The 26,634-nt window shown below is 42.5% G+C and overlaps 2 protein-coding genes across 2 annotated transcripts; one reads left to right on the top strand and one right to left on the bottom strand.

The window, feature by feature from the left end:
- Positions 1-6,388: 6,388 nt before the first annotated feature.
- Positions 6,389-11,390, top strand: LOC135619129 (probable protein phosphatase 2C 68). The gene is made up of 4 exons (XM_065120833.1): positions 6,389-7,022; positions 7,353-7,679; positions 7,955-8,060; positions 10,503-11,390. Exons 1-4 carry the CDS (start codon positions 6,555-6,557, stop codon positions 10,844-10,846), a joined length of 1,245 nt encoding a protein of 414 aa, XP_064976905.1. The 5' UTR covers positions 6,389-6,554; the 3' UTR covers positions 10,847-11,390.
- A 10,790-nt stretch (positions 11,391-22,180) lies between these two features.
- LOC103974294 (uncharacterized) lies at positions 22,181-25,088 on the bottom strand. The gene is made up of 7 exons (XM_009389084.3): positions 24,813-25,088; positions 23,568-23,767; positions 23,131-23,281; positions 22,868-22,995; positions 22,688-22,750; positions 22,519-22,587; positions 22,181-22,424 (listed from the first exon to the last, which is right to left on the bottom strand). Exons 2-7 carry the CDS (start codon positions 23,760-23,762, stop codon positions 22,353-22,355), a joined length of 678 nt encoding a protein of 225 aa, XP_009387359.1. The 5' UTR covers positions 23,763-23,767; positions 24,813-25,088; the 3' UTR covers positions 22,181-22,352.
- Between the last annotated feature and the right edge of the window lie 1,546 nt (positions 25,089-26,634).

The raw sequence follows: 26,634 nt of genomic DNA, 5'->3' as shown, positions 1-26,634 counted from the left end.
CCAAAGTTAGTGTCCAGTATACAGCTAAGTATTCTCTTTGTACAGTTTGTGTTACTTGTGGTTCAATTACTCTGCATGTGAATCGATCATATCAACATAAATGTTACGAGTATGTGAAGTTCTTTTTGATTGAAAGGAATTACAAGTCCAAAACACGACAAGAATAGAACTGATGGAATGGCAAGAATGTGACACCACAGGTTTGGGGCTCTTCATCTGAAACTACTCTTGATCACATTGGAACACATATTTAGATTGGTGAGACGTCCATAATCATACATTGACCCTAAAAATTCAATGTAATTAACTAATGCATCTCAGGATATCCACCTCAAATGAAGTGTCAAATTTTTTGTAATAATCCATGGTAAAGTATCCGATTATTGTTGCTTATATGGGAGGAGTAATTTTAATAAAGAATATCCACGAAAATACGTAATTTTTTTATTTATGGCATGCTACTCTTTTTATGGGCTATTTGGCCTCTCCGAAAGATAAAAAGAGTAATTAGGTAGAGCACATCATCAACGCATCCAGAACATGAGAGGAGTGATGTGAGGCACCAAGGGTTTCAACACCATAGCTTTTGTCTTCAAAGACTGTTCGAGTGCCAAATCCACACATTAGGAAACCGGGTATCTGAATTGAGTATGTCACTCTTAGTCGACATGCGCGCATTAGCCTTCCTTTCCATCACTACTCCTTTCTATTATGGCGGCCTCCGCTGCGAATTCAACCCAACGAGGCAAATCAACTCCTCCAGGTCAATTCAAATCATCCACGGCACGGAGGTTTCCCAACGTTAGCGCCGCGTGTCGACGGCCCCCTCCGGCTCCTTCTCCGGGACGTCCCACCGCCTTGCCAGCGGAGGAGCAGAGGGGACCCGCCGACGACTCCTCCGCCTTTTTCCATCGTGTTTTCGTTTTCCCACACGTCTCTCTATGTGCATCGTGTGATGTCGCGATACGCTCGCACGTGATGATGGCAACCGTTGTCGCGGATCTTCTCCACCAGCGCTTTCGTTGGTCATGTCCGGTTCACATCGCAGCCACTCGTTTGCTTTCGTGTATCCGACCAACGGTGCGATCATGAATACGGATCTTCTGACGGTGACGCTACCGACCACGACTTGTGCGCCATGTCAGGAGGTTGCGCCGTTTATCGGAAGATGCCGCGCCTATTCATCGAATGATGGAGGATGGCCTGTCACATCCACGGTGATCCTACGAATCATGGGCAAACAGATGGGGGTTGAACTCGAGTTGAGTCTGGAATAGATGTCACGTGTCACATGAAGCATTAAATTCTTTTGACCCGCATTTAAACTTTGATGTGCTACGCCACTGGTGTAATATCGACGTGTCATATGGATATCATAATTCATAATTAAGCACACTTGTGCAATTTGACATCACAAATTTTATATCCTGCACATCTGTCACTCCGCCGTAGTGTCACGACCTTAGCTGGTTTTGCCTAAGGCGTGCGGCACCCTCGCGCCTCCGTCCGCAAAGGTCAGCCTCCCCGAAGCCTCCCATTGTCCCTTAGGACCAACAAAAGAGAGAACGGGTTAAAAGAACGCCTCAATCGGGATCCACAAGCAAACATGTCCGAAAAACACTTCATAGACAATGCAAATTACAAACAGACTTTACAAGCTCTGAATAGTTGCACAACAAAGGGTAAAATGGTCCATTACAGACCGAAAAGCTCTCGAACGTGTCCACATGACACAACCTTTATTTACAAGCCTAAAGAGGCCACCAACCCAACTAAAATGGGACTTATAAGCCTTCGGCCGCCCCTCTACCTGCTATACAAGGCATGAACATGCCAAAAGACAACGGACAGACATAAGCATTACATCCAACATCTTGTTTAGAAGTTTGTCCGTTACATTCTCCCCCACTTATCCCTTCGACGTCCTCGTCGAAGCCTTTGTGAACACTGCAACTCTTCGCCTTTGCTGAGTCTTCAATCTTCCGCTCCAGCTGCAATGCGCCTCCTGGCTCCCAGCTGCTCTACGCTGCTGTTTTTGAGTAGTCGACCCTTTTATCCGCCATGCTGCTACAACTCACCAATGACTCTGACTCTGTTGGGGGGGTTGGCTGAGTTGTGTTGATCCTTGTCGATTCTTGCGGATCCACCAAATGAAGGAATAGACCATCTTTTCTGCGCCAGTCTCTCAAAATTTCCACATGCTGCTTGAACTGGGTGGATGCTTGTTGGAGCTTTAACGAGCATCGCCTCGCAAACTTCTGAAGTTTTGGGTCCTTCCTCCACAAAATTTGCTCATTGACTCTTCTTTCAGTTAGTTGTCACATCCAAGTAGCTTCGCATCACTTCCGCTTTCGATTGGCATTTCGTTGGGAAATGAAGCGAACGATCTACTCTCAGTAGGCACTGATCACCGTTGGTGAGGATTTGACAACTATTGTCTTCCATTATCTTCGAAGGGTCTTTGAACTTGTGCAGAGCTCCTCTGCTGGATAGATAAGAGAACTGGGGTACTCGGTTTCGCCCATTCTCTTAAGAGTTGAGAAGGCAAAGGTTACTTTGACTTCGCCCGCCTCCTCGAGGTTGTACTTCATGCATCGAGCTGGTTACTAGTCTTCGCCTGCTCTTTGCTCACACTTCTGAAGCACTTGAAGTGTTTGCACTCCTTGCGTTGAGTTAGCTACTGTGATTCACCTTCTCAATGCCATTGAACTTCTGGAATGCAGGAAGTTTTCACCCCAACTTGGAGTAATTCTCTGATAGATGAGGTCGCCTTTGGGATTGTACCGTCTTCTCCATCAACCCTGCCGCCTACTCCACTGAGTAGCAAAGGTACAGCACCATGTACTGCCTGCTTCGTTCCTTGGTCGTGCACTCTTGCATGACCCGAAGTCCTTCACTTACGGCTATCTTGATGAGAAACTTGTTGACACCGGTCTTACGAAGTTTCTTGGCCTCTGCCCTTCAGCCTTGTCTCGGTACTTGGAGATTGCCTCTGCATGCTCCACCTCCTCGGCCCCTTTCACGACCAAGCGCTCTCCCTCCATGAGAGCAAGGGATCAATGACTTGCACGGAAGTCCCGCCTCTGCGGTACCATGGCGCTGGCATGCCCATGGCCCTACTATCCGTCGCCTCGCCTCTGTATCCCTTTTCTTCACAATCAGTAGAGATGTCTCCGTGGCACTCCTCTGAGTCCACCTCCATTCTAACTGATGCTTGATTTTGGGTAGCTAAGTCCCTCTGGACTCGTCGTCGCTTCCTCGCCCCTTTCGACCCCCTGCTTCAACACCTCTGTGTTCTCCAAGCAGTCTGTTTGGTCGATGGAAAGACAGACTGCAACTCCCATGCATGGCCTCTGCCATCACGTTGTAGAGTATGCACTGATTCTGTTCTCCTTAGCTTCCTTGGTAGCAACGTTCGCTTACTCGACCTTGTCCTCTGACTTGTCGGGCTCCCTTAAGCGAATATGAGCTCTGGAGCAGTCCAACTCTCCAGCTGCTTCGATCATAACTCTGTATGATCAAGTCCCTCCCATGGAACTCACTGGTACTTGCATTCGAACTTTTCCCTTGGTGGAACACAGCCCCCATATGCTGATGACCAAGGCTTTCATCCGATGCAAAATTCGATGCACGCCCGGAAGACCCGCCTCTGCGGTACCATGGCCTTCACTCCTTGAATCCATAGCCCTTCTTGCCGTCGTGTTGTTCACCGAAGTGGAGCTTCCAGTAGCTCCCGATCATACCTCCATATGATCTCATCCCTCACGGGACTTATTGTGTGTATCGCATTGCCACGAACTGTTCCACCACGATCCGCTGCACCATGTCGCCTCCTGGTGACATCTCCATTGCATTCTGATCCTTGTGGAATAAACTCGAATTGTGAACCCTCCATGTGTGGCCTCTGCCAATACATCGCAGGGTCTCCTCCACTTTCGAATTTGTTCGCTCCTTTGGCAATCGACCTTCATCCACCCACTCTTGGGTCACACCTAGATGAAGCACCGCTCTAGGACAGTCCGTCGCCTAGTAGCTCCCGAAGTCCACCGACTTCACTATAGTTTATGCACCATTGTCTGGATCCTGGGCCTCTGCCCCTACCAGCACAATCTCCGCTGCGCACTGCTTCCTTCATGGCAACTTGAATGGCAACACTGTGGCATATTCTTCAAGAGTAGCCGCCTCTGCGTCCTCTTGCCCCGTGCTAAGGCCTCCTGAACCCAACTTCGCCTCCGCAAATTGAGTCGCCTTAGTTCCTCCATCAAATGCTCCTCCGAGATAAGGTGCATGTGCCCAGAAGCTCCCTTCGTCTTTGGCACCATGCAAGATGAGTCCGCTCCGTCAGAATGAAGGACCCATGGAACAACATGATCCTACCCTTGCCTCTGCAACAGTCCATGTCTTTGACCTCTGTCTAAGGAAAGCACTGTGCTTCTGCTCCATGTTCCAACTTCTCTGTTGGCTACCTTCATGCGGCTTGGGTACTTCGCCAAGTTACACCCAAGTTGCTCCGCTCCTCGTTTTTGCATTGAGTCGATGGTGGCCCTCGCGCCCTTCATTCCACGGGTCAGCCCTCCCTTGAGTCCGATCTCCATATCGACTCTAAGTGTGCCTTCATTTAAGTTGCTTCAGGTTGCTCCCCCACTTGATCTCGCAATGCATCCACCAATGCATTCTCTCGAGCGAGATCAAGCGACAACTCCTCGCCGCTTGCTCGGTCCATCGAGCTTCGTGAAGTTGTTGTTTGTGAGGTACTCCTCCTCAACATGTGAAGTCCGTCTCACATGATTCTCCCTCTGGAGTGCCGAGACTTATCCCTCCTGGATAACTGTCCCGTTGGAGCAACATCTCTCTTCGTTTCAGAGACCACCATCCCCTTGGACTACTCCGATCTGCTGAACAAACTGTGCATTGTTCTGCCTCCTGCAGACGCACTTGCTAGGTTGCGCCTCCACGTCAATACAACCACCGCTGCACCCCTCAAGGCCTAGCAACATGCTGAACTCGTTGCACATTTCAGCCTCCTCCGGACGTATCCTTCGCCTGCCGAAGAGAAAGTTTCAATGCTCCATGGCGCCGAGTCTTGGTCGCCTTGGGATGGCCACGAACATTCCATCGTCCGCATACAAGCCCATGCATGAGTACCAAATTCTTCGAGTTAGCAATTCCCCTCACCTCTGTGAGCTTTGCATAACTCTTTTGGTCGTTGAGCAACTCATTCCACCTTGGATGGTCTCATTCTTGCCAAGCGCCTCGCTTGCCTAGAGCACCATCAAGTATAGTTGTCAACGTTGAGCCGTAGCTCAAACTCAGCCATCCCAGCCTTTGTGCGCTCCGCATTCAACCAAGCTTGCCTGTTCTCGTGGTGCCTCTTGCGCGAAGGGTTGGCCATTCCTCTGAATGCCAATCTCGGATGCTCGCTCCTCTGAGCGACTCCTTTCCCTACATCTCCATGCCCGTTTTCCCTCAAACGGTCGCGCGTGTGATGACTGCCCTCAACGCAGCCCCGCTAGGTCCCCCACATTTGCATGTCAAGTGTTTCTATGAGTGCTTGCCCTGCTCTGATACCATATTGTCACGACCTTAGCTGGTTTTGCCTAAGGCGTGCGGCACCCTCGCGCCTCCGTCCGCAAAGGTCAGCCTCCCCGAAGCCTCCCATTGTCCCTTAGGACCAACAAAAGAGAGAACGGGTTAAAAGAACGCCTCAATCGGGATCCACAAGCAAACATGTCCGAAAAACACTTCATAGACAATGCAAATTACAAACAGACTTTACAAGCTCTGAATAGTTGCACAACAAAGGGTAAAATGGTCCATTACAGACCGAAAAGCTCTCGAACGTGTCCACATGACACAACCTTTATTTACAAGCCTAAAGAGGCCACCAACCCAACTAAAATGGGACTTATAAGCCTTCGGCCGCCCCTCTACCTGCTATACAAGGCATGAACATGCCAAAAGACAACGGACAGACATAAGCATTACATCCAACATCTTGTTTAGAAGTTTGTCCGTTACAGTAGGGTATCCCACCGGAGGATGCAGCTCACGTGATATCAGGATTAAATCCGAGCCGTCGATTGAATCCTTGCTTATTTGGCCGTGTACGATGCACGTGCTGGAATATAATACGGAGATAATTATTTTTTCAACTTAAAAAGAGGAGAGGGGTATTCAGACAGCGAGCAAAGGCGAAGGGGGTGGGTCGAACCCGTACACGTGTCGGTACATGGCGGTCGGTGACGGCCACCTCGAGCTGGCTTCCACGACAAACGCAACGAGCAGCTACGTCCCTTCCCCCATCTCTTCTTTAATAATATTGAGTCCATAACAAACAAAACAGCACACACAAAGTACTCTACGCAGCTACATCCCGTTCGTTGTAAGGAAGAGACCTTCTCCCCCCCTCCCCACCCCCACGCCGCCCCCCCTGCTTCGTCCTCCTTGTTCGATTGAAGGCACCCTCCCAACGAAATCCACCTGCCGGAGATGGTCTACGGCGGGGATCGCATCCTGCCCTCGCCCTCGCCCCCTTCAGCCGGTTCCGGCCTTTAATGGGCGCCGTTTGCATCGAGAAGATGGCCGGCGACGGCGAGTCCTCGGGGCGCCGGCGGCTCGAGATCGGCCGTCTCGAGGCTGCCGGCGAAGACGATCCCCCGCCGAGTCCAAGAATGACAGGAAAGCGGCGAGAGGAGCCGGACCCCTTCGGATTCGCCGTGGGCCAGAAGCGGAGCCGGACCGCCGGTGACGACGCTGCTGCTCCTCATCCTCACCCGCAGGGCTCCTGTTGTGCCGCACCCTCGTCGTCGTCCGTCTCTGTCGGAGAAGCTTGTGCTCGGGCGATCGGGTCGACTTCTCGGTTGGCGCCGGCCGAGCACCCCGTCGCGTTCGGATCAATATCGCTTTCGGGTCGGTCGAGGGAGATGGAAGACGCTATCTCGGTCCGGCCGGGCTTCTTCCGGGCGGAAGGCAGCCCGCCGCTTCATTTCTTCGCCGTCTTCGACGGCCACGGTGGCGCCCACGTAAGTTTCGAAGCCCTACCTCTCCTCTCCTGTTCTTTAATATCGCAATTTAATCTTCATTTTAAGTTTAAGCACCGAACAGTAATAATCTGATTAGTTTCCGAATTTTCGGAAAAGATGACTACATTTCGAATGTTTGGTTTTGTTTTTCTATCAAAATGTTTGTGATATGATGAGAAAAAGAAATTATCTATTTATTCCTCTAAAGAAATTATCAAAATGGACGGTGATACCGACGCCCGAATTTATCACTCCATACTTCAAGCTGTTCCAAACGGTGATTTGGGCGATCTTAGCCGTCTGATGAACAACCTGAACCTCGCGACGCAGGTCGCAGATCTGTGCAAAGAGCGGATGCACATTCTGCTGGCGGAGGAGCTGGGCCGCGCGGAGACGGAGGAGGAGGCGTGGATGCGGGCCGCGGTAGGGCGGAGCTTCGCGCGGATGGACGAGCTGGCGCTGACGGCTTGCGCGTGCGGGAAGGTCGGGATGCCACCGTGCGGCTGCGAGCGGTCGGGGATCGAGTCCGAGATTGTGGGGTCCACGGCGGCGGTAGCGATCGTCGGCGGTAGTCGGATCTTCGTCGCCAACTGTGGGGACTCTCGGACGGTGCTCAGCCGAGGCGGCCGGGCGGTGCCGCTGTCCTCCGACCACAAGGTCAGTCCAGTGGCATTCCTTGCAATTATCACGCGGGTCCAAACGGCCAAAGGGCCATTGCATCTAGTGCAACCACCTCTCGCCACGTGGTTTTCGTGAGTACTTGGGGAGACGGATATTCTAGTAAATTCGATTCGATGTGACACGTGTCACCCGAACCGACACGTTGTTGACGGGATTCGGGAAACGGTGATATATGCCATAGTAGATAGTAACGCTTGTGTGATATTTGGGGTTAGGGTTTGAGGAGGTAATAAAAACTAATTATTTGGCAGCCGGACCGACCGGATGAGCTGGCCAGGATAGAAGCGGCCGGGGGACGGGTGATATATTTGAACGGAGCTCGCGTCCACGGCATACTGGCCATGTCACGGGCGATAGGTATGAGTATGATTTGTATCTTTGTTTCAGAAATGCCATCTGCTACATAATTTCTTATTGTCGTTCCAAATGTTATTGAAAAGCAGGCGACATTATCAAGCAAAATCAAATGCACAAAGAAAAAGCCAAACCTGATTGTGACTTATATTTGCGATTGCATTTTAGGTTCCTGTGTGCCTGCCCAGTAGTGTCGGTAGAAAATCTTACGCTAGCCGCTGGTGAGCCTGACGGTTCTGGCAATCGATCAAGTAGATAATTTGAGGGACATATCCCTTTAATTATCTAGCATAGCAAACCGGATCAATGCATGAAAAGGGTGAATTAATCGAAACTTCATTTTGAGGTCTACTCATAAATCGGGAATCCTTGGACGTAACATCTCTCCTAGTCAGTTTATTACTCTGAATTTCCACTATTATGGTTAACTTCATATCATATCATACTTGTCGAATTTGTATGTCCAGCTGCGAAGGTTGTCTATCTTCTGGTAATATCTGTGTTCCTTTTCCATCTCCTGTCGTTTTCATGTTTTCCTACATGTTAGTGTTTTAAGCACAAGCAATGCTGCCAATTATTGGCTAAACAGTCTTAGGATAGCAGCACAGTATGCATTAAGTTTACCTGTTATGTCTGTCCTTTTATTTCCATAATAAATCATTACTAAGACTAGTAAAGTCTTGAAAAAAAAAGTAAGATCGACAATTGACATTTGTGAGAAGTCAGATGGACCTTAGGATAAACGATTGACGTGGGTGGTACAATTGTATAATAGAACTAGGCTTTTTTGTCGGACTTATTCACCATAAAAAGAAATCTTGCATAGAGAGATTATGCTTATAAATGCAGACACAAAAATAATTACTGAAAAGTTGTCGAAACTTGGTTGATATTTTCATGCTTTTCTTTTTTTTCAGTGTGAGCAGTTATATTTCCCTGAAAATGGTAATTAGAAATTAATGATTTGATGGTTAAAACACAAATTCAGTTCAAAATAGTAGCATTAACGTTACATGTAATTTGGTAAAAGTAAGTTATATTTCTGATGGCTCGTAAGGTTTCTTGTTAATATAGGTAGAATGTGGGCAATAAAACACGAGAATTGAACAATATTTTCCTGTGGATTACTATTTCTGCTGCTTTATTTTGTGTCGGCTGAATCCAGTCTCGATTGTTAAAGTTTGCGATGTTACTTTTGCTTTGAGTTCTTACAGAACCACATGTTTACAGTAGATGGTCTGTTATTTGTGATGAATGATCATAACCACATTTAGAAGAGGATCACCACCAATCTTTTTATTCACTTTGCATATCGATGTGGGTAGAACTTCTGAGTTGTAACTGCTTGAGTAATTGCGACGAGTTTCGTATTTAGACTCCTTGGTCAATCAATAAAGATTTACAGAGGAATCTGGTGTAGCCTGGATAAATTAAGAGTTGAGATGTATAGTTTACTTGAGCTATTTTCTTATCAGGATAAACCTCATTCAGTGACCAGGATCAGACCAGCACCTTGATTCTATCTCCTAGAGTCATGTTCTCATCTAAGAAGCTGATCCTTTGCCTGCCGTGGAAGATCGTGACCCATTTATCTTATTTTTTGAGTATCATGGCTTCAAGCACCAATTAGAACAAGGAAAGCCTTGCAAGTAAATCCATCACGAGTAAGCAAGTAAATCCATTAGTACGGAGCGGGACCTGCTATGGTGACACTTAAAGGGACAGATGATTTTATTTTTCATGAGATTAATTGTTCTCCAATCCATTAGGACCCATTTTCTTGTCCAAGTCTGAATTTGCCTCGATGAAGTACATATTAAATATTGGGAGGCTAAGATGAGAAGAGAGAATAAACGTTGCAACAAGTTGCAACGTAACACTTAAAGATATTCTTTCTGCTAGCTCTCTCCTAGAGGACTGGAAGTCGGAAGGTTAAGTTTAGGTGCGGGGGAATGATATATTTTTGATGAAGAGTGAGTCATTGATGAGTCATGGTGATACTTGAAACAATGGGACTGGTACACAGGACATACTATAACAAAACTTGCAAGCAAATTAACTACTAAATGCTTACTATATAGCATGGAGAAAAGTCCAAGAAGGGACTTCACTAAATTTGGCTATGTGGTAGAACGTCACCCTTTTCTCAAAAAAGATCAATGCAAGGTGAAACCACCTGTGCACCTAATATCTTGATGGGTTAGGGACCCATGAATGTTTAAAGCCTTTATTATTAATCTGCTCTTCTGTATCTGTTTCTGACTAGTACTATTGCGATGCATGATTCTGTTTCTGTTTGTCAATCCGTTCTTGTTTCTGTATAATACTATTCCCATGCATAATTCTAAGGAGTATGACTGAAGGCAACAGCTGCCAAATGTAACTGTGGTTCGTCAGTGTCTGTTGCAAGTATCAAGCGGTAATCTATTGATTGCTCCTTCACAGGGGACAAGTACTTGAAGCCTTCTGTGATTTCCGAACCGGAGATCCGCGTGGTGGAGAGAACAGGCGAAGACGAATGCCTGATCGTCGCGAGCGATGGGCTGTGGGACGTCTTACCTAATGATCTTGCATGTGATGTGGCTCGACGGTGCTTGGAAGAGGCAGATCCGACAAGGGAATCCGAGGACACCCTCGGAGGAGACAGCAGAGGCACAAGGGAGGAAGAGCAAGCATCTGACGCACGATGCTCTCTTGCAGCAACACTGTTGGCTAGGCTTGCGCTGGGAAGGAAAAGCGCTGACAATATAAGCGTAATTGTTATTGATCTGAGAAGAAAGCAACGGTAGTCTGATTGCAAACATGGTTGTCTGTCGATGAATCGGTTTGTTTGACGGACAGAGTCTTGCACTATCGAAACAGTGTGTTGAAGAGAAATATATTGAAAGGATGATGCTGGATTTAAATGCCAAAGTTCATCAAAGAATTCTTGCTCTTATTATATCTTCAGTATAAGATGATTCTGAAACCGAGGACGATGAAGGTGCGGTGACTAATCGCAGGGGAAATGAAGTGCAACACCCGTCTTCAAGCTTTATGACATCTTGAATGGAGGAGGAGATGATGTGGGACTCGGGAAATCCAATGATAAGGCAAGTGAAATGAATGTTGGATCCTTTCTACAACAGATCGAAGATTTGGTGCCACAAAATATGCATCATGCAGCAGCTTCTCTTGAACCTAATCACCACCAACAAGCTTACCATTTGGAAGAGACTTGCATTACCGTTTTAAAGATGTTCACCTTCTCTGCAGCTGTAACGAGACATCCAAATCTCTGCTTGTGGCCTTACCACAGCAGCGAAGTAAGCGAACTACGCCTGCCTTACCATTTGGATTCTCTCTCCCGTCTTCTTCACTAGCAGCAAAACTAGTAGTACACATTAGCATTGGCTTTTTCCTTCCGACACCTGCGGTTGCTATTGCCGGCTACGTTAATCACGATGTACCTTTATGTTACGATTGAAATCAAATAACATTATATATGTTCTTTCGATGTTATCTGAAAGAGATCTCTATATAATATACAAAGACACCATCTTTATATCCAAAATCGCTGTTAAGGAGAACTAAGCTCTCCTTCTCCTCTTCCTATCCTTTCATATGACCACTTAAATTGATGGTTCAGGGAGATTGAAAGATAAACTGTAATCTCTTAGCTACGTCCTCTATGAGATACGTAACATACATCATCTGATCCCTAGAGGTCCTATCTATTTATAAGAGAGTAGAAGGTCTAAGATAAATTATTATAAGAGTTTCTCCAATCAAGAGCATCCATACTATAATATGGACTTCTTTTCTATTTGTCAATATCTGTCATCAAAATCCAATTAGTTCTATTATATATCTTATCCAAGTAGTTCCATTACGAGAGTTTCTCCAATCAAGCGTCGGGTTTTTACTTTCGACACTTGCGGTTGTTCATCGCTTGCCACGTTATCATGGCTACAGCAATGCGATCGACCAAGATAGTAATTGCATGGCTTATGCTGGTGCTGCGTCGATGTTAGATTTTTTTTTTTTTAGTAGATCGATTACATTTTTGTGAAATAAAAATTTTATTTGATCCTTGCTTCATCTCCAATATAAAAAATTTAGATCTGACATTTTAAATTTATTCATTATGTATTTTTTAAATTCTATAAAAAACTAGATAAACTATATATATATGTATGTATATGTATATATATATATATATATATATATATATATATATATATACATATATATACATATATACATACATATATACATACATATATATACATATACACATACATATACATGTATATATTTATATATATACATATATATATATACATGTATATATATATACATATATATATATACATGTATATATACATATATATACATATATATGTATGTATATATATATATACATATATATACATATATATACATATATATATTTACATACACACACAACACACACACAATATATATATATATTATAATGTCCATGGATCTATGCAATGAGAATAGGATCGTGATGAGATCACGATAATGAGACCGATTTGCCTTTAAACATATATCCTAAATAATCTCGGTCATATGTTGAATGATTAATGATACCTCGTTGTCAAACATCGATTCAGTTGTCCCAATGGTGTATATGGTCGTTAGACTTGAGACACCAAGGATGTCCTGTATGAGTACTCTACTCTTAGATACTGGACTTATAGGTCTAAAAGTTTCAAATCTATCACAACTGGTCATCGAGAGTGATAGTCAACCTTACGAGGGTTATTGAGTATCGATAGAGGATCATCCGCTCTCGGTGTCATGAGAGGAATATCTCATGTGTTCTTGCTCAAACAAATCCCTAGCTATGGTCATTCAAATTGAGAGAGAAAAGAGTTCTCCAGGAGAATCCAATTATAATGAGACTCGAGTAAAAACCGTATGAGTTTGACAGCACCATATCTGGTATATGGTCTCTAGAATATTAGATGGATGAGGGACCATAGGTATACAATAACTGAGGACAAATATGTCTAAATGGATTGGATTCCCTTGTATTGTCCAAGGATTACGACGTAGTGGCACAGTACGTCCGTAGTCGATGAATCGAGTGAATTATTCTAGAGATAATAATTCACCGAGTCGGAAGGAGTTCTAACAGGTATGACTCACAACCAGCTCGATATTGGGCCTAGAGGGTCACACACATGTGGTAGGCATTACGACGAGTAGATATTCAGATATAAGATATCCACCTAAGCTTATATCTTATTGGATATCCAACAAGACCCTGAATTATTGGATCCTATGGATGAGATAGGATAAGAGCCAATGAGAGATTATTAGATAGAGATCCATTAATATAAGAGACTTGGGTAGTTGGATGAAGATTCAACACCCAATAAGGTAGGATCCATTAGGGTTAAGTTAATACGGGACCTCTATAAATATGAGGCAACCAAAGGTTCATAGGCTAAAGCTTTTCTTGATTGTCATCTTCTATTATCCTCTCCCCTTCTCCTCCTTAGATAGCAGGTCTGGAGATTTGAGGAGCGTTGTCACAGCCCTACCATGTGGATCACCGCTAAAGAGGAGGACGCTTGACCTCCTTCACCCTCTATTACAGATTTGCAGGGATTCAGAGATAAACAATCTCCTTAGGTAACACAATCTTTCATATATTCAGTTTTTGGTTTTGTGGATTTTGCACACCAATCTTCGCACGATGATTAACATAATTTTTAAAAAATTTATGGATTTTGTTTTCTATTTTTCCGTTGCGCATGTGATGTCACCTCTAGATTTCCCTACACTTATTTCCTCATTCATTGTCTTTCGTCATTCATCTTTTTCAACTACTTCCTCAAAACTTATAGGATTTGAAATAAACAAAACAAATATTGAATTATAATTTTTTTTTCGTGATCTGAATTTTCCTAGAGAGGTTTGAGGAATCACTTGATGAATTTGAACTGCTACTAAGGGGAGGTTGAAGATGAATTTATTGAAGTAGGATTTGTCACTTGATTCTATGGAATGTCTTAGTTATGTTGTAATCTGAATTTATATTTCACTTTTATTCATCTCCCAATTCCAACTTAGCTTTTCATCAAACATAATATTTTTATTAATAATAACTTTACCACTAACATGATTATATAATCAATATGATTTATATTATAAGGAATAAATAATTAAAATATATTTTTTAGATTTTTCATCAAGCTTATGATGATTTTATGAATTTACTAAAATATATGCAATACAACCAAAAATTTTTAGATCGCTTACATTTATCTTGGTACCATACCAAGCCTCAATAGGAGTTTGATTTATAATAACTTTTATTGGTGAAATATTTAATAAATAAACTATTATTACAATTGCTTTTACCCAAAATTGATTTGGAAGATGCTTTCCCTTAAGCAAACTTCTTATCATTTTAACGATAGTTTGATTTTTACGTTCAGCAATACCATTTTGCTTCGGTATATGTGGTGCTGTCAATTCCCTATGAAAACTATTTTCTTCATAAAAAAAATAAATTCATTAGATAAAAATTCACCACTTCTATATATCTGAAGTGTCTTTATGCATCTTCTACTTTGTATTTTTACAAGTGCCTTAAATTTTCAAAAATTATCAAATATTTTATATTTCAGTTTTAAAAAATATACCCAACTCATACGGCTATAGTCATTAATAAATAATAAAAAATATCGACTTCCACTAAATGATTTTATATTCACAGGTTCACATAAGTCAGCATTAATTAATTCAAGACAATTAGATACTCTCCATGCTTTTTCAATAGGAAATGATTTCTTACTTTGTTTGCCATAAATGCATCCTTCGTATACATCAAGTGTATTGATTTTGGACCATTCAAAAATTATTTTTTTTATTTGACAACCTTAAATCCTTAATGTTAAGGTAGTCACATCTTAAATACCACAAGTTAGACACATTCTTTTGAGTTACAATAAGAACATATTTTTAATATTTAAAATATCAAATGAAAATATCTTATTTTACGCCATACAAACATATATCGTAATTAAACCATATTTTTAATTTAATAGTTCATGAATCATCATCAAATATAACTCAATATCCATCATCAATCAATTATCTAACACTCAACAAGTTATGTGATAAATTAGAAATAAAGAAAACATTATCAAGGTGTTTTATCTTTCCTTGACTTATCTTCTCCTCAATTGTTCCTTTCTCTTCCACTTGGATTTGCTTATTATCTCCAAGTTTAACATTCAACTTGTGAGTTTTATTAATATCTTTAAATGTTGATCTTATCCCTGACATATTACTAAAACATCAACTATCCAAAAATCAAATATCATTTGAGATATCAACTTGTGAATAAGTCATAAACAACTAACTACTTTCTTCTTTTTTTTTTATATAGCTTGCTTATTTTTCTGTTTTCTAACAATCTACCTTCATGTGACTAAACTTTTTATAATAGTGGGGCATTGAACTCTATGCTTATAGTTTTTTTTATCATAATTCGATTACTTTTGTTCATCATGCCCATCAAACTGTCCTCTTCCTCTTCCTTTTTCTCTACCATGAAATCATCCTCTAACATGTTCTCTTCTTGTTGATTTTTGTGTCTCTTCTTTTGAAGTAGAAGACTTCCCCTTAACTTGAAATATCTTTTTTTCACTTTTATCAAGTGACCTATTCAACTTTGTTTCATGTGCTTATAATGAACCTATTAGTTCATCAAATGAAAATGTAAATAAATCTTTTGACTCTCCAATTATGACAATAACATGATCAAATTTCGGAGCTAAACTTCTCAAAACTTTTATAACAATTATATGATCATAAAGATGTTCACCATAAGATTTCATTTGACTAACAATTTTAGTTACTCGAGAAAAAAATTTTTACACCGATTCATTATTTTTTCATGAACAAAATTTCAAACTCACGATGAAGGGTTTAAAGTTTTACCATAATCATCCTTGATGAACCTTGAAATTTATTTTGAAGTATCAATCAAGCTTGTTTTAAGGTTGTTGCTGCTTTAATTATTGAAAAGATTGTCTCATGTACAACTTGTTGAATGAAGAATAATACTTTTGAGTCATTTAAATTCTCCCTCAACCTGATTTTTTCATCTGGATCTGCATATACATTTTCTATTAAGTCCCAAAGATCCTAAGACTTGAATAAAGTCTTCATCTTGATACTCCAAAATTTATAGTATTTACCTGAGAAAATGATAATAAGGGGTTGAGGATATGAAATTATCATTGAAAACTATAATGCCTAGTTTAAATTGAAACTTAGCTTTGATACTACAAATGTTGAGAATGAAGAAGCAAGAAAACGATAAAAACATAATACTAAGATGCGATTAAAAGAAAATATTTTCAATCAAGAAAACTGAAATAGTATTAAACAAGAGGTAAGACTTAGAACATTTACAAGATATTTCTAAATACACATTACCTTACTTTATGAACTATGGTCTTATTAATAGGGTGTAATGGTAGTTACCTCATTTTATCATGTTATCATGATTGAATTAGATGTAAAAACTACCCGTAACTTTTAGATCATGATCCACCATTTAGAATATATTTATAATTAAAATATATCAACTACCTAAATAATTAAGATGAATCAATTCTAAACCTTCTGAACACTCTCAACATCTACCTCAACCTTCTTACAACGACCTTTGTATTTCTCATTCTCATATTTCATCTTCCTTCCCACCTTTCTCCGCTTGGCTTTCTTTTTCTCCACTCAATAGCATTTGCATCACTGCTAATATGCGTGCTCGATGGTAAGACTATCATGTTTCGAACTGATATGATGTGTCTACTACTTGGATGGTGAGTCACGCAAAGGCCGGCTGAAGGAGGGCTTAAAGTGAGTGCGACAGTGATGGCATGAGTCGAGAGCGAGACAGTAAAAATAAGAAAAGGAACGTGAACGGACCAATATAACCCTTTAGGCAAATGGAAATGTCGGATCGAGAGCGATGGATCTAAGGTTTCCTATCTTCACTTTCTGCGGTGCTGGCGACAGCCCTAACTAAAATAGGAATCATAATATGAACTCCTACAGCTTGTAATCGTTGTTGGTTGATTCTTCTTCTTTTGTGCTTCGAAGACGAACGAATTGGGCACAGAAACGGACGTGACGAGAAGAGCAGCAGAGTAAAGAAACCCCATGGAGAGATAGCAAGGATCGTTTAAGGGGAACGAGGTGGGGATTGATCTAACCTGGAAGAGCTGCAGATCGGCCATCACATCCCACGACGAGCAGTTGAGCCGGCAGAGGAGCACCTCGGCAACGAAAGTGGACACCTCAGACTCCCACTGCGGAGAGCAAGACGGAGGAGGAGAAGGATGAGATCTCGCCACTCCCAGCAGCTTCGAAGCGCACTTGCGAACCCTCATTCTTCGTCTCTGCTTTCAGCTGTGCCTGCCCTGCAGCAGAAACGTGCCTATCGATGGCGGCGGAAACTACAAGATACGCCCCATCCAATCCAAACCAGACCAAGATTGCTCACTCACCAGCCCGATAGATTACGAAATCTCGCTAGATACGGCTCCAGGTCAGCACAACACGACAGGAGCAGAGAGAGATCTACGGTTATGACCGGGTTGATGTTCGTTAGTTACTGTGTTAAGTAATAATTCCTCGAATCTTTTAATTGTTATGTGGGCTCAGTCGACCAAACCCATCACACGAGGTTGGGGAATGTCAATATCGTTAAGGACGTGAGACGATCGTAACACAATTGGTAATGACCACATGAGGTCGAAATATCAAATACCAGTACTGAGATGTTACTGATGTGACCAGTAAAGTATTAACTATGAACATCATTATCTATTATTTTTATATATAGATAAAGATAAAGAATAATTATCCGGATGATTTAAATTGTCGATTGTTGATACGTAATCCTGTTGTTGTACTCAACTTAGCATATTTTGGTGCAATTTTTATTGATTCTGAGAACTTAAACTTATATTATTATTATTCAATAAGTGGCACGTGAAACCTCACCAAACACAACTTGGCTGCTCAATGTGCATGTCATTGAGTATTGATTACAGATATATTCTCATTACACATGTCACAATCACGTGCTACCCATAAAGAAAAGATAAAATTTTCTTTTCGTTATTTATGACGAGAAAGATAATCATAAATTTTATTCTAATTATTTATGACGAGAAAGATAATCACTTGCTTCTTTCTTATCTTTTACAATCAGATATGAAAGTTCGGCTCTACACAAAGAAATGGAAGACTTCTCTTGATTATCTATGTTCGCACTCATATGCCTCGAGTTACTAACTTAAGCGTTGGAGGGACCGGGTCAAGAAATCTCTTTCAACCTTGGTCTTCATGTAGGTGATACCTCGAGAGCTCGACATTTCCATCTTATAGGTACCTTAGACGATCTTACGTATACGGGTCCGGATTATGTCGGGATGACCAAGACATTAACGATATTTTTCCTAATATTTCGGTGTTATGAGGGCCTAAACTTACAAGTCAAACTCGGTCGACTTACAAAGACACCTCGGCGCGGGATCAAACGAACGATGATTGGGTCGGGAGACTTACAAGTCGAATTCGATCAAGATGGAATACCTAACTTGTAAGTGATTCTGAAATGGTGCATTTACCATTGAATGATAGTTATATGAGCTTTTCATAAACTTTAAATCCCGAAGAACTTTCAGGATCACGGAAACTGCCTCCCTTGACAAATGAAAGTTCGGGACGCCCTTAGACTATTCAAAGACAAAGTGTGGACCTTAACCATCTGATGGCTGGTAGATTGAGAGGAACTTGTATGAGAAAAAAGTGACATTCTGATTTGAGGAGACGAAGAAGCAGAATAGTAGAAAACCAAACTATTGTTGAACCGATTCTAAGATTATGAGAAACTCAAGATCCAACTCACCCTTCTGGGACCAAAATGAAGCAAACTAAGGAGGCTTTAGAGGTTCAAATAGAAGAATGAACCTCACATTAGCGAATTAAGAATTCAAAAAATGCTAGATAATGGATTTAAAACATGTCGGATGAAGGATTCGAAAAGCACCGGATAATGAATTCGAAACATACTAAACAAAGGATTCCAAACGTGCTAGATAAGGAACTTAAGAGGTGCAAAAATCTACCACGACGTAGGCATAAGGCCGAATGTGCCTAAGACGCATGAATCAAGAAAACCTGACATGTGTAAAGAGAAATCCATCATGGTAGAGACGCAAGACTGAATGTGCCTAAGATGCATAAGTCGAGAAAACTCGATCTACATGAAGAAAAATCCATCACGACGGAGGCATAAAGCAAAACGTGCTAAGATGCTTAAGTCAAGAAAACCCAACCCTTATAAAGAGAAATCCATCATAATAAAAGCACAAGAAAACTATGCTTGAGGCACATGAGTTGGGAAAACTCGACTTACATGAACAGAAATCTACAACGACAAAGGCGCAAGGCCGAATGTGCCTGAAATAAATGAGTTGGGAAAATTCAACTTGCATTAAAAGAAATCCATTATGACAAAGTCGTAAAGCTGAATGTGCTTGAGATGCATGAGTTAGGAAAACCCAACCCATGTGAAGAGAACTCTGACGACGAAGGCAAAAGGCAAAATGTACCCCAAGTGCATGAGTCGGAAAAACTTGAGTCACGAGCAAAGAAATCCGCCATGACAGAAACATAAGGTAAAATATACTTAAGGTGCATATGTTGAGACAACCAAACCCACAAAAGAAAATCTCTTATGCACATCATCGAACAAATTAAACATCACAATTTGATCCCCAAAGCGCACGTTCGGCCTTTTACGGGCACAAATGATATGGGCACACAGAGAAGAGAAGATAATAATTTCTTCTCGCCATTTATGATAGAATGACAACCACAAGCTTCATTCTCATCATATATGATGAGAAACATAATTATAAGTTTCCCCGTTGTCATCTATGACGAGAAAGATAATTGAAAGCTTCATTTATACCTTTTACAACCGTGTATAAAAGTTCATTTTAACATAGAGAATGGGGAGACTTCTCTTGACTATCCACATCCATAATCATATATCTGGTCACTAACCGTCAAAGAGATTAGATCGATTTTAGTTTTCATGTAAGTGACATTTCGGGAGCTCAACTTTCCATTTCATAAGCATCTCAGATGATTCTATGTATATGGGTCTAGATAATATTGGACTAATCAAACTGTCAATAATATTTTTTTAATAAATATCAACCAGTACTTAAAACATAATTTTTATTTGTACTCTTTGTACGACCATCATCCGTAAGGAAAAATAGATCAGGTACAAACTCAGATACCCATTTGTAGGAGGTATGCACGAAGATGAATAGAGATTTCCCGACACGTTGATCGCCGCCGCTGATTCATTGAATAGGTAAAAGTAACGTTGTTTCATGGGTTTCTACATGCCATCTGAAATCTGGAATACAACCCTCGTCCTGAAATCTCGAGATCCAAGTTGAAACATTGCTTCTTTTATCTATGGACTTCATTCCGAGAAGGCCCCTCGTAATGCTTTAAACATAAGATGTCGTGATAAAAGCCAACGTGCTTACGGAACTCAGCCAAGCGAACTAATTAGATATTATTATTTTCATAGTTAGTTATCTTTGCTATTTCAAACTCTATAATTTAAAAAGTTATATTGACATCCTTATAGTTTTGAAAGTAAAACATTTAAGTCTATTTTATCTTAACGTTTTCTAAAATAAATAATAAAAAAATAAATTTAAGTTCCAATTGATGGTAACAAATGGCGAATGACAACACCATTGGGGGTCATGGGCAATGCCACAAAGGGTCATGGACAATGTCATTGGGGATCGAAGCTCTTATCGCTATGCCCGCTGCCTACATAGATATCGAGTGATACTGCTCAACAACTGCGTTGGTAACGAGGGGAGCAGTAGAAGCTCCAACCCCAGTGGCATCGACGTAGATATCAAGTGGCGCCACTCGACAATTGTATCGGTGCCAACGTAGATGTCGAGTGACGCCACTCGACATCTGCATCGATATGAGAGGAGCGACAAGAGCTCTGGTCCCTAGCGACACTAATGCAAATACTGAGCAATGTGTCGACAACAGGGAGAGCGGTAGGAGCTTCGGCCCCCAACGTATATACCGAGCAACAGCTCGGTATATGCGTCGGTGTCACGGGAGGCTGAAGCTCCTATTGCTCCCCTCGCGGCCGATGCAAATGTCAGAGCGCATCACTCGACATCTGCATTGCATCAGTGCCTTTGAGGGTCAGAGCTCCTACCGCTCCGTCCATTGCCAACACAGATACTAAGTGACGTCATCCACCATTACCGATATCGTCCATCACCATCAATTAAAATTTAAAATTATTTTTTATCTTTTATTTTTAATAACGTTAAGATAAATAAATCTAAAAATTTTACTTTTATAATTTAAAAAAATTAATATAATTTTTTAAATATAACGATCAAAATGTTAAGCACAGTTAACTAATTAGCCCAGCGATGCCGATCGATAGCAGCTGCTCCAGTACGGTGAGCAGAACACCAAAGCGTAGGTTCTCCGCAACCAATTTTCCTTGAGCTTTGGGCCATTTGATTGGCTTCGCGATCCATGTCTGCGTGTATGACCTGAGATGGTGATATCGGCGCTCATGTCACCAGACCGTAATAGAGACAGCTTCGAGAACCTATGGACACCGGCTAGCTGAAAAGACAAGATGGAATTGGACTGTGGCACACAGAGACTGGAAACCACTTGGAGATCATCACCCATCGGCTGCCTATACGTAAATATAATATCTGGGACATCATGCGGACAAGAAGCTACCGACGCAGACCTTATCTAAAGGGTGGTGTGGCGGAGGAGGACAAGTGGACTGACCACCGTCGAGTCCGGAAGGAAACATTAATTAACACAGGAGATGTCGTCCCTCCATGGGGTCTTCTGCCGCCTGCTTTGCACACTGCCCAAAGACCATCAAGGCTGCCACGACGTGTCTCCCCTCCCACGGGCCCATCGCAGCCACCACCACCTCCTCCTCCTCCTATCGCAGTTGTGGACTCGGTCACGTGCATCGTGCGTGCTTTCAAACTGGACTAATAATATATAGATACTTGAGTACACTACAAAATCATCAAGTGTTCTAAGCAGGTCTGGCATTAACATCACATCTCTCTTCCAAACCGGCCAATTTTGTTCAAGCATACAGACATTAGATACTCGAATCAGTCCTGCCTCATCGCCTCGTTCCTTCTACGAGTAGAGGGTTTTCAATCTCTTGGCGGTGTGGATGAATCCTACGATAACCTGCATCTCGTCCAGTTGCTGTTGGCAAATGGGGAGGTTGAATGAGAGAGAATAGATCGGATAAAGAGGCAGATTGAGCGCAGAAGATGCAGCAGTTGCTTTCGATATGTACCTGCGACAGCAAATGATTTTGCACACCATGAATCAGTTGTTCTTTTGTGGGGTTGGGGTTGATGTTCACCTGCATATCAGTTGAGTGTTTGATGTTAAGCCTTGCAAAAAAAGGCAAGAGATGCTGTGAACAGAAGAAACCTTAATGGTGATGTGGGCAGGAAACATACAAGATTGAAGTGCCTCCAGTATCTCCACAAGGCTGGTGTCCCAAGTTTGGCCAAATTTAATCTCTGTTCATAGAGTATCAGCACAGATTCTCTCACAACACATGTAACTTAATCACAAGGCAATATATATTATTCCAAGATGCGGAAAATACTACAGAAATGAATGCAATATCTTCTCACCATTTGAGGCTTATGACCATTGGTGTGAGTGTCTCGATGGTTGCCGCGCCCATTTGACTTTGCTGAAGATGTCCATGGCCTGGTATGTCGTACCCTTGGCTTTGTCGGCTTATGAAACTCCAAGCTAGCTGTCCAACAAATTAAGATTAGTCTTACTTCTGACAAACAAATTAGGATCGTCTTACATAATACTGTGCGATTAAACCAAGTCAAAAAAGAAATAAATACTATCGACCACCTATAAATGAACAGTAAAAACTTACAGTAATCCACATCTTTGTCCCCCATATCTGAACTACTGCAGAATGAGTTATCACAGTCGATGTCATCATCATCGTCCTCGTTTCCAGTAGGAGCTTCCAGCACACTCAGCGCATTTCTTTGTAGCTTGACTTCCACCCCATTCTTTAGTACCTGATAACATGTAAGCAAAAATATCTCAGCATGAGTCTCCCTTGTCCCAATAATCGACTATGGACAGCTCCAAAAACTTCCAAGCAGCTGCATTACACTGTGCCCAAGCAAGCATTTCCATGTGCGATTGAGAATCGATCCGTCTGACGACTTGAATGCAACTGATGAGTGACAAAATTAAGTTCCTACTAGTAATCGATTCTTAAGGTCCATGTGATGCACAAAACTAGAGCGAACATACATCTAAACAAGGACCAGATTTTAGGAAGGAGAAACAATGACTAACCAGCCAATGCCAGCCGCCGAGGCCGACTGCTTTCTTCACAACACCTTGAAGCCCAACTAGAACAGACTTTGTTCTGTTGTTGCCGGTCACAATGACTTTAGTGTGCCGGGGAAGCACCGAAAGCTCTTCATCACCGCTTTCCTCCTGCGAAGATGGGGTACGGGCCGAACACAACCCGGCTTCCATGGTTTGCATGCCGCCTGATTCCGATCAAGTGAAGAATTATCAAAAGTTGTTGCATCAAATATCTTAATTGGTGAGACATGGAACCTTAATTGTTTAAAATCCTAAAAATATTAATATGAATCAAAACACTTGAATTCAACTTTTGAAGATCACAAGACATGCAATGACAATTTGCAAATTGGAAAAGCAAGGTGGTCATGTATGGGCAACAGGAGATCCAATTTTTAGGTGCAGGCTTTATCTTCCGTGCAGGGCCCGCACCGAAAAAGATGAACAGCGACTCGATCAATATCAGGACAGCTTGTGACCGCTGGACGCATGTCCCAAAATTCAATCCCATTATGAAGATTGCAAGAGGCTGGCTGACATCCAACAACTTACTAGATAACAAAATATCGGAGCTACTCTCGTAGCGACACGGCGACGAGCCAAGTGATAGTGTGATTATAGCAAACATAAATATTGAACCAAGAGATCGCAAACTCGCCTGATTCGATCGATCAGAGCCACTACGGGAACTGTTTATCCTATTACAAGGGAGGAAACAAAAAGCATGAGCTCATTATGGATTATTATTCATCGACAGAAAAGTGGAAGAAGCAATCTTTTATGGATCTCACAAGACGGATTGCACAATGGAATTTCCATATTGATTTAGCACTATGAGTGTAGGTAGTGGCAGGCGAATTTTATATTAGCATCAAAAATCACTTTTTTTTTCCGATACAGTATCACTTATCGATCGCTCGAAGAATTAGCAGTCAAAAGACGACAAAGGGAAAGTGGAGGGTATCCTTGGCGAGCAAGTCCGATCGATCGCATGCAAATAAAATTACTATTGGGTGCAGATCTTTCCGTCACGGAACTGAACACTGGCATCTCTGCTTCTATCGTTCAAATTTCCAATCTTCCACAGAGGAACGGATTCAATTAAGATCTAACGCCGCAGATCTAATCCGGTTCGGCATTCAAAATCTCGATTGTCCTTAGTTGCTAAACAAATGCGAGAACAGATGAAACCAAAACAAAAGAAAAGCTCCGGAATCTGAGATGCCATACCACAATGCTACGATCCAGCGAACCGGAGAAGGGAACTCGAAGAAACCGTCGAAATGTGGTGGTTTTCCGCCGCAAGAAACACAAGCACCGGGGTTTTCCGCGACGAGACAGCGAAATTTGATCCCCAATTGACCGGAAACCAGCGGATCTGCGAGAATTTGCACCCGGAGAAGGGATTCTTGTCAAACCAGTAGGGTTTCTTAGCAAGAGAAGAGAAAGGGGAAGAAAGTAGCGCACAGTAAATGCTTTACAACTGCCAAATGAGTAAGTAAACGTTTCGGACCGGTTTTTAAGGAACCTTCTCAGTCCGAAGCCGGTTTTACGGCCTCCGCTCGGCTTCAACGATCGGCTCGAAGGACGTCCAACCAATGATACAATACCCACCGTTCAAACAATACACTCGCGGATGGAGGGGTAGTTTAGTCATTTTATCTTTGGCGCTTCCCGACCGGATCACGTGCCCTTCCTCGCCGGCTGCAAGCTCGAGCCGAGCCGCAGTACACACGAGGAGAGGCTGCCGACAGCGACACGTGTTCGCGTCCAGCTGTCGGGATCTAATCCGCAGGGCCACGTGATCAGCGACCCGACCGACGATTACCCGATAACAAATCCCGTCCGAGCTCTCTCTTCAACTCCGCGGGGCCCTCAATCATACAGGCGGGTGTAGAGACGGGCGCGCGGTCCTGGGTCTCGGACTCCGCCGTGACGGGAGGAGGAGACAGTTCTATAGTGCGAGTTACAAGTCCGGATGGCAGCTGGCAACCACTACATGGCAGAGACGGCCCCCCCGTCCGCTTCTTCCCCTTCCGGTTCCTGGTTTTGGATCTCAGAGCCGAGAAGGATAGGGAAAGGAAAACTGGGGAAGGAAAGAAGGGGGCACATGCATGGCATTTACTGCGTCATCCACCGTGCGCCCACGCATTCAAAGAGGGCGAGGAAGGACATGGCATAACATCAAACAGCTTGCCTGCGGACCAAAGTCTACCGAGACTCGCTACTCGATAGGGGCCGTCCGTGTCCTACTGTCATCTAGTGATGCCGCGATTAGGACCGTCGGTTGGAGATTGATCTGATCCCGGCATGTCCAAATATGCCATGGGAATTGAATGTGGATAACCTCCGATCCGAGGGGAGATGGGATTAATTACCGGATATGAGTCGAATTTATAGCTAAGATCTATTTTTGGACGGATTAGATACGGGCTGAGGCTGATCTAATACAGGTCAATCTCTTCTATGCTGCTGGTCCACTACAACTCAGCTAAGCTAAGAATCAACTGCAACCATCATAAAAGAGACGAGCTAAGAAAAAAAAGCTGAAATTGTAGCATGAAGAAGTGTTAAATGTCAAGGATTACTCGATTAAAATAAAATTAATAAGAGTAATAATTGATTCTTTAATGAGTCAAATGTATTATGGTTTTGTATTACAGAGCATGTGACGTTATTATTTCCTCGGCAAAAAATTCATCTTGGTCAGACAAGAGTGGTTATTATTGATTCTTTGAGAAAAAATATATCTTTTCTTCATGATCATGATGACTTGGATGATTTGTTTTTGCATCAAATGTCAGTTCATCTAACGGGCCCACCCTAGCATAGGTCGGTGCGACTACCACGGTGCTGGAACACCGATATAGTATCCTTTCCTTGCATGTAATGATGTCCATATTCATGATGTTTCCGATCGAATTGGATCATAATTTGGGACGGAAATAGTTTGCACCTCATTTGGGTCTCGAACGTTTAAATTACACAACAGAAGGATGGCGGGAGCCCCATATGACATTTTTCTTGAGGTTAGAAATGTGCAATACACAGT

This window comes from Musa acuminata, chromosome BXJ2-8, assembly GCF_036884655.1.
Source record: "Musa acuminata AAA Group cultivar baxijiao chromosome BXJ2-8, Cavendish_Baxijiao_AAA, whole genome shotgun sequence".
NCBI classification, from domain to species: Eukaryota; Viridiplantae; Streptophyta; class Magnoliopsida; order Zingiberales; family Musaceae; genus Musa; species Musa acuminata.
The sequence above is the reverse complement of the archived record's forward strand: the minus strand, read 5'-3'. Positions and strand labels throughout refer to the sequence as shown.

Bases quoted from the DNA above. Each gene is read 5' to 3' on its own strand.
- LOC103974294 (XM_009389084.3), bottom strand. From the start codon at position 23,762: ATGCAAACCATGGAAGCCGGGTTGTGTTCGGCCCGTACCCCATCTTCG. The intron at 23,282-23,567 runs GTTAGTCATTGT...ACATGTTATCAG, and splicing joins TCGGCGGCTGGCATTGGCTG to GTACTAAAGAATGGGGTGGA. The intron at 22,425-22,518 runs GTACATATCGAA...ATTTGCCAACAG, and splicing joins AAAATCATTTGCTGTCGCAG to CAACTGGACGAGATGCAGGT.
- LOC135619129 (XM_065120833.1), top strand. From the start codon at position 6,555: ATGGGCGCCGTTTGCATCGAGAAGATGGCCGGCGACGGCGAGTCCTCG. The intron at 7,023-7,352 runs GTAAGTTTCGAA...CTCGCGACGCAG, and splicing joins ACGGCCACGGTGGCGCCCAC to GTCGCAGATCTGTGCAAAGA. The intron at 7,680-7,954 runs GTCAGTCCAGTG...ATTATTTGGCAG, and splicing joins CGCTGTCCTCCGACCACAAG to CCGGACCGACCGGATGAGCT.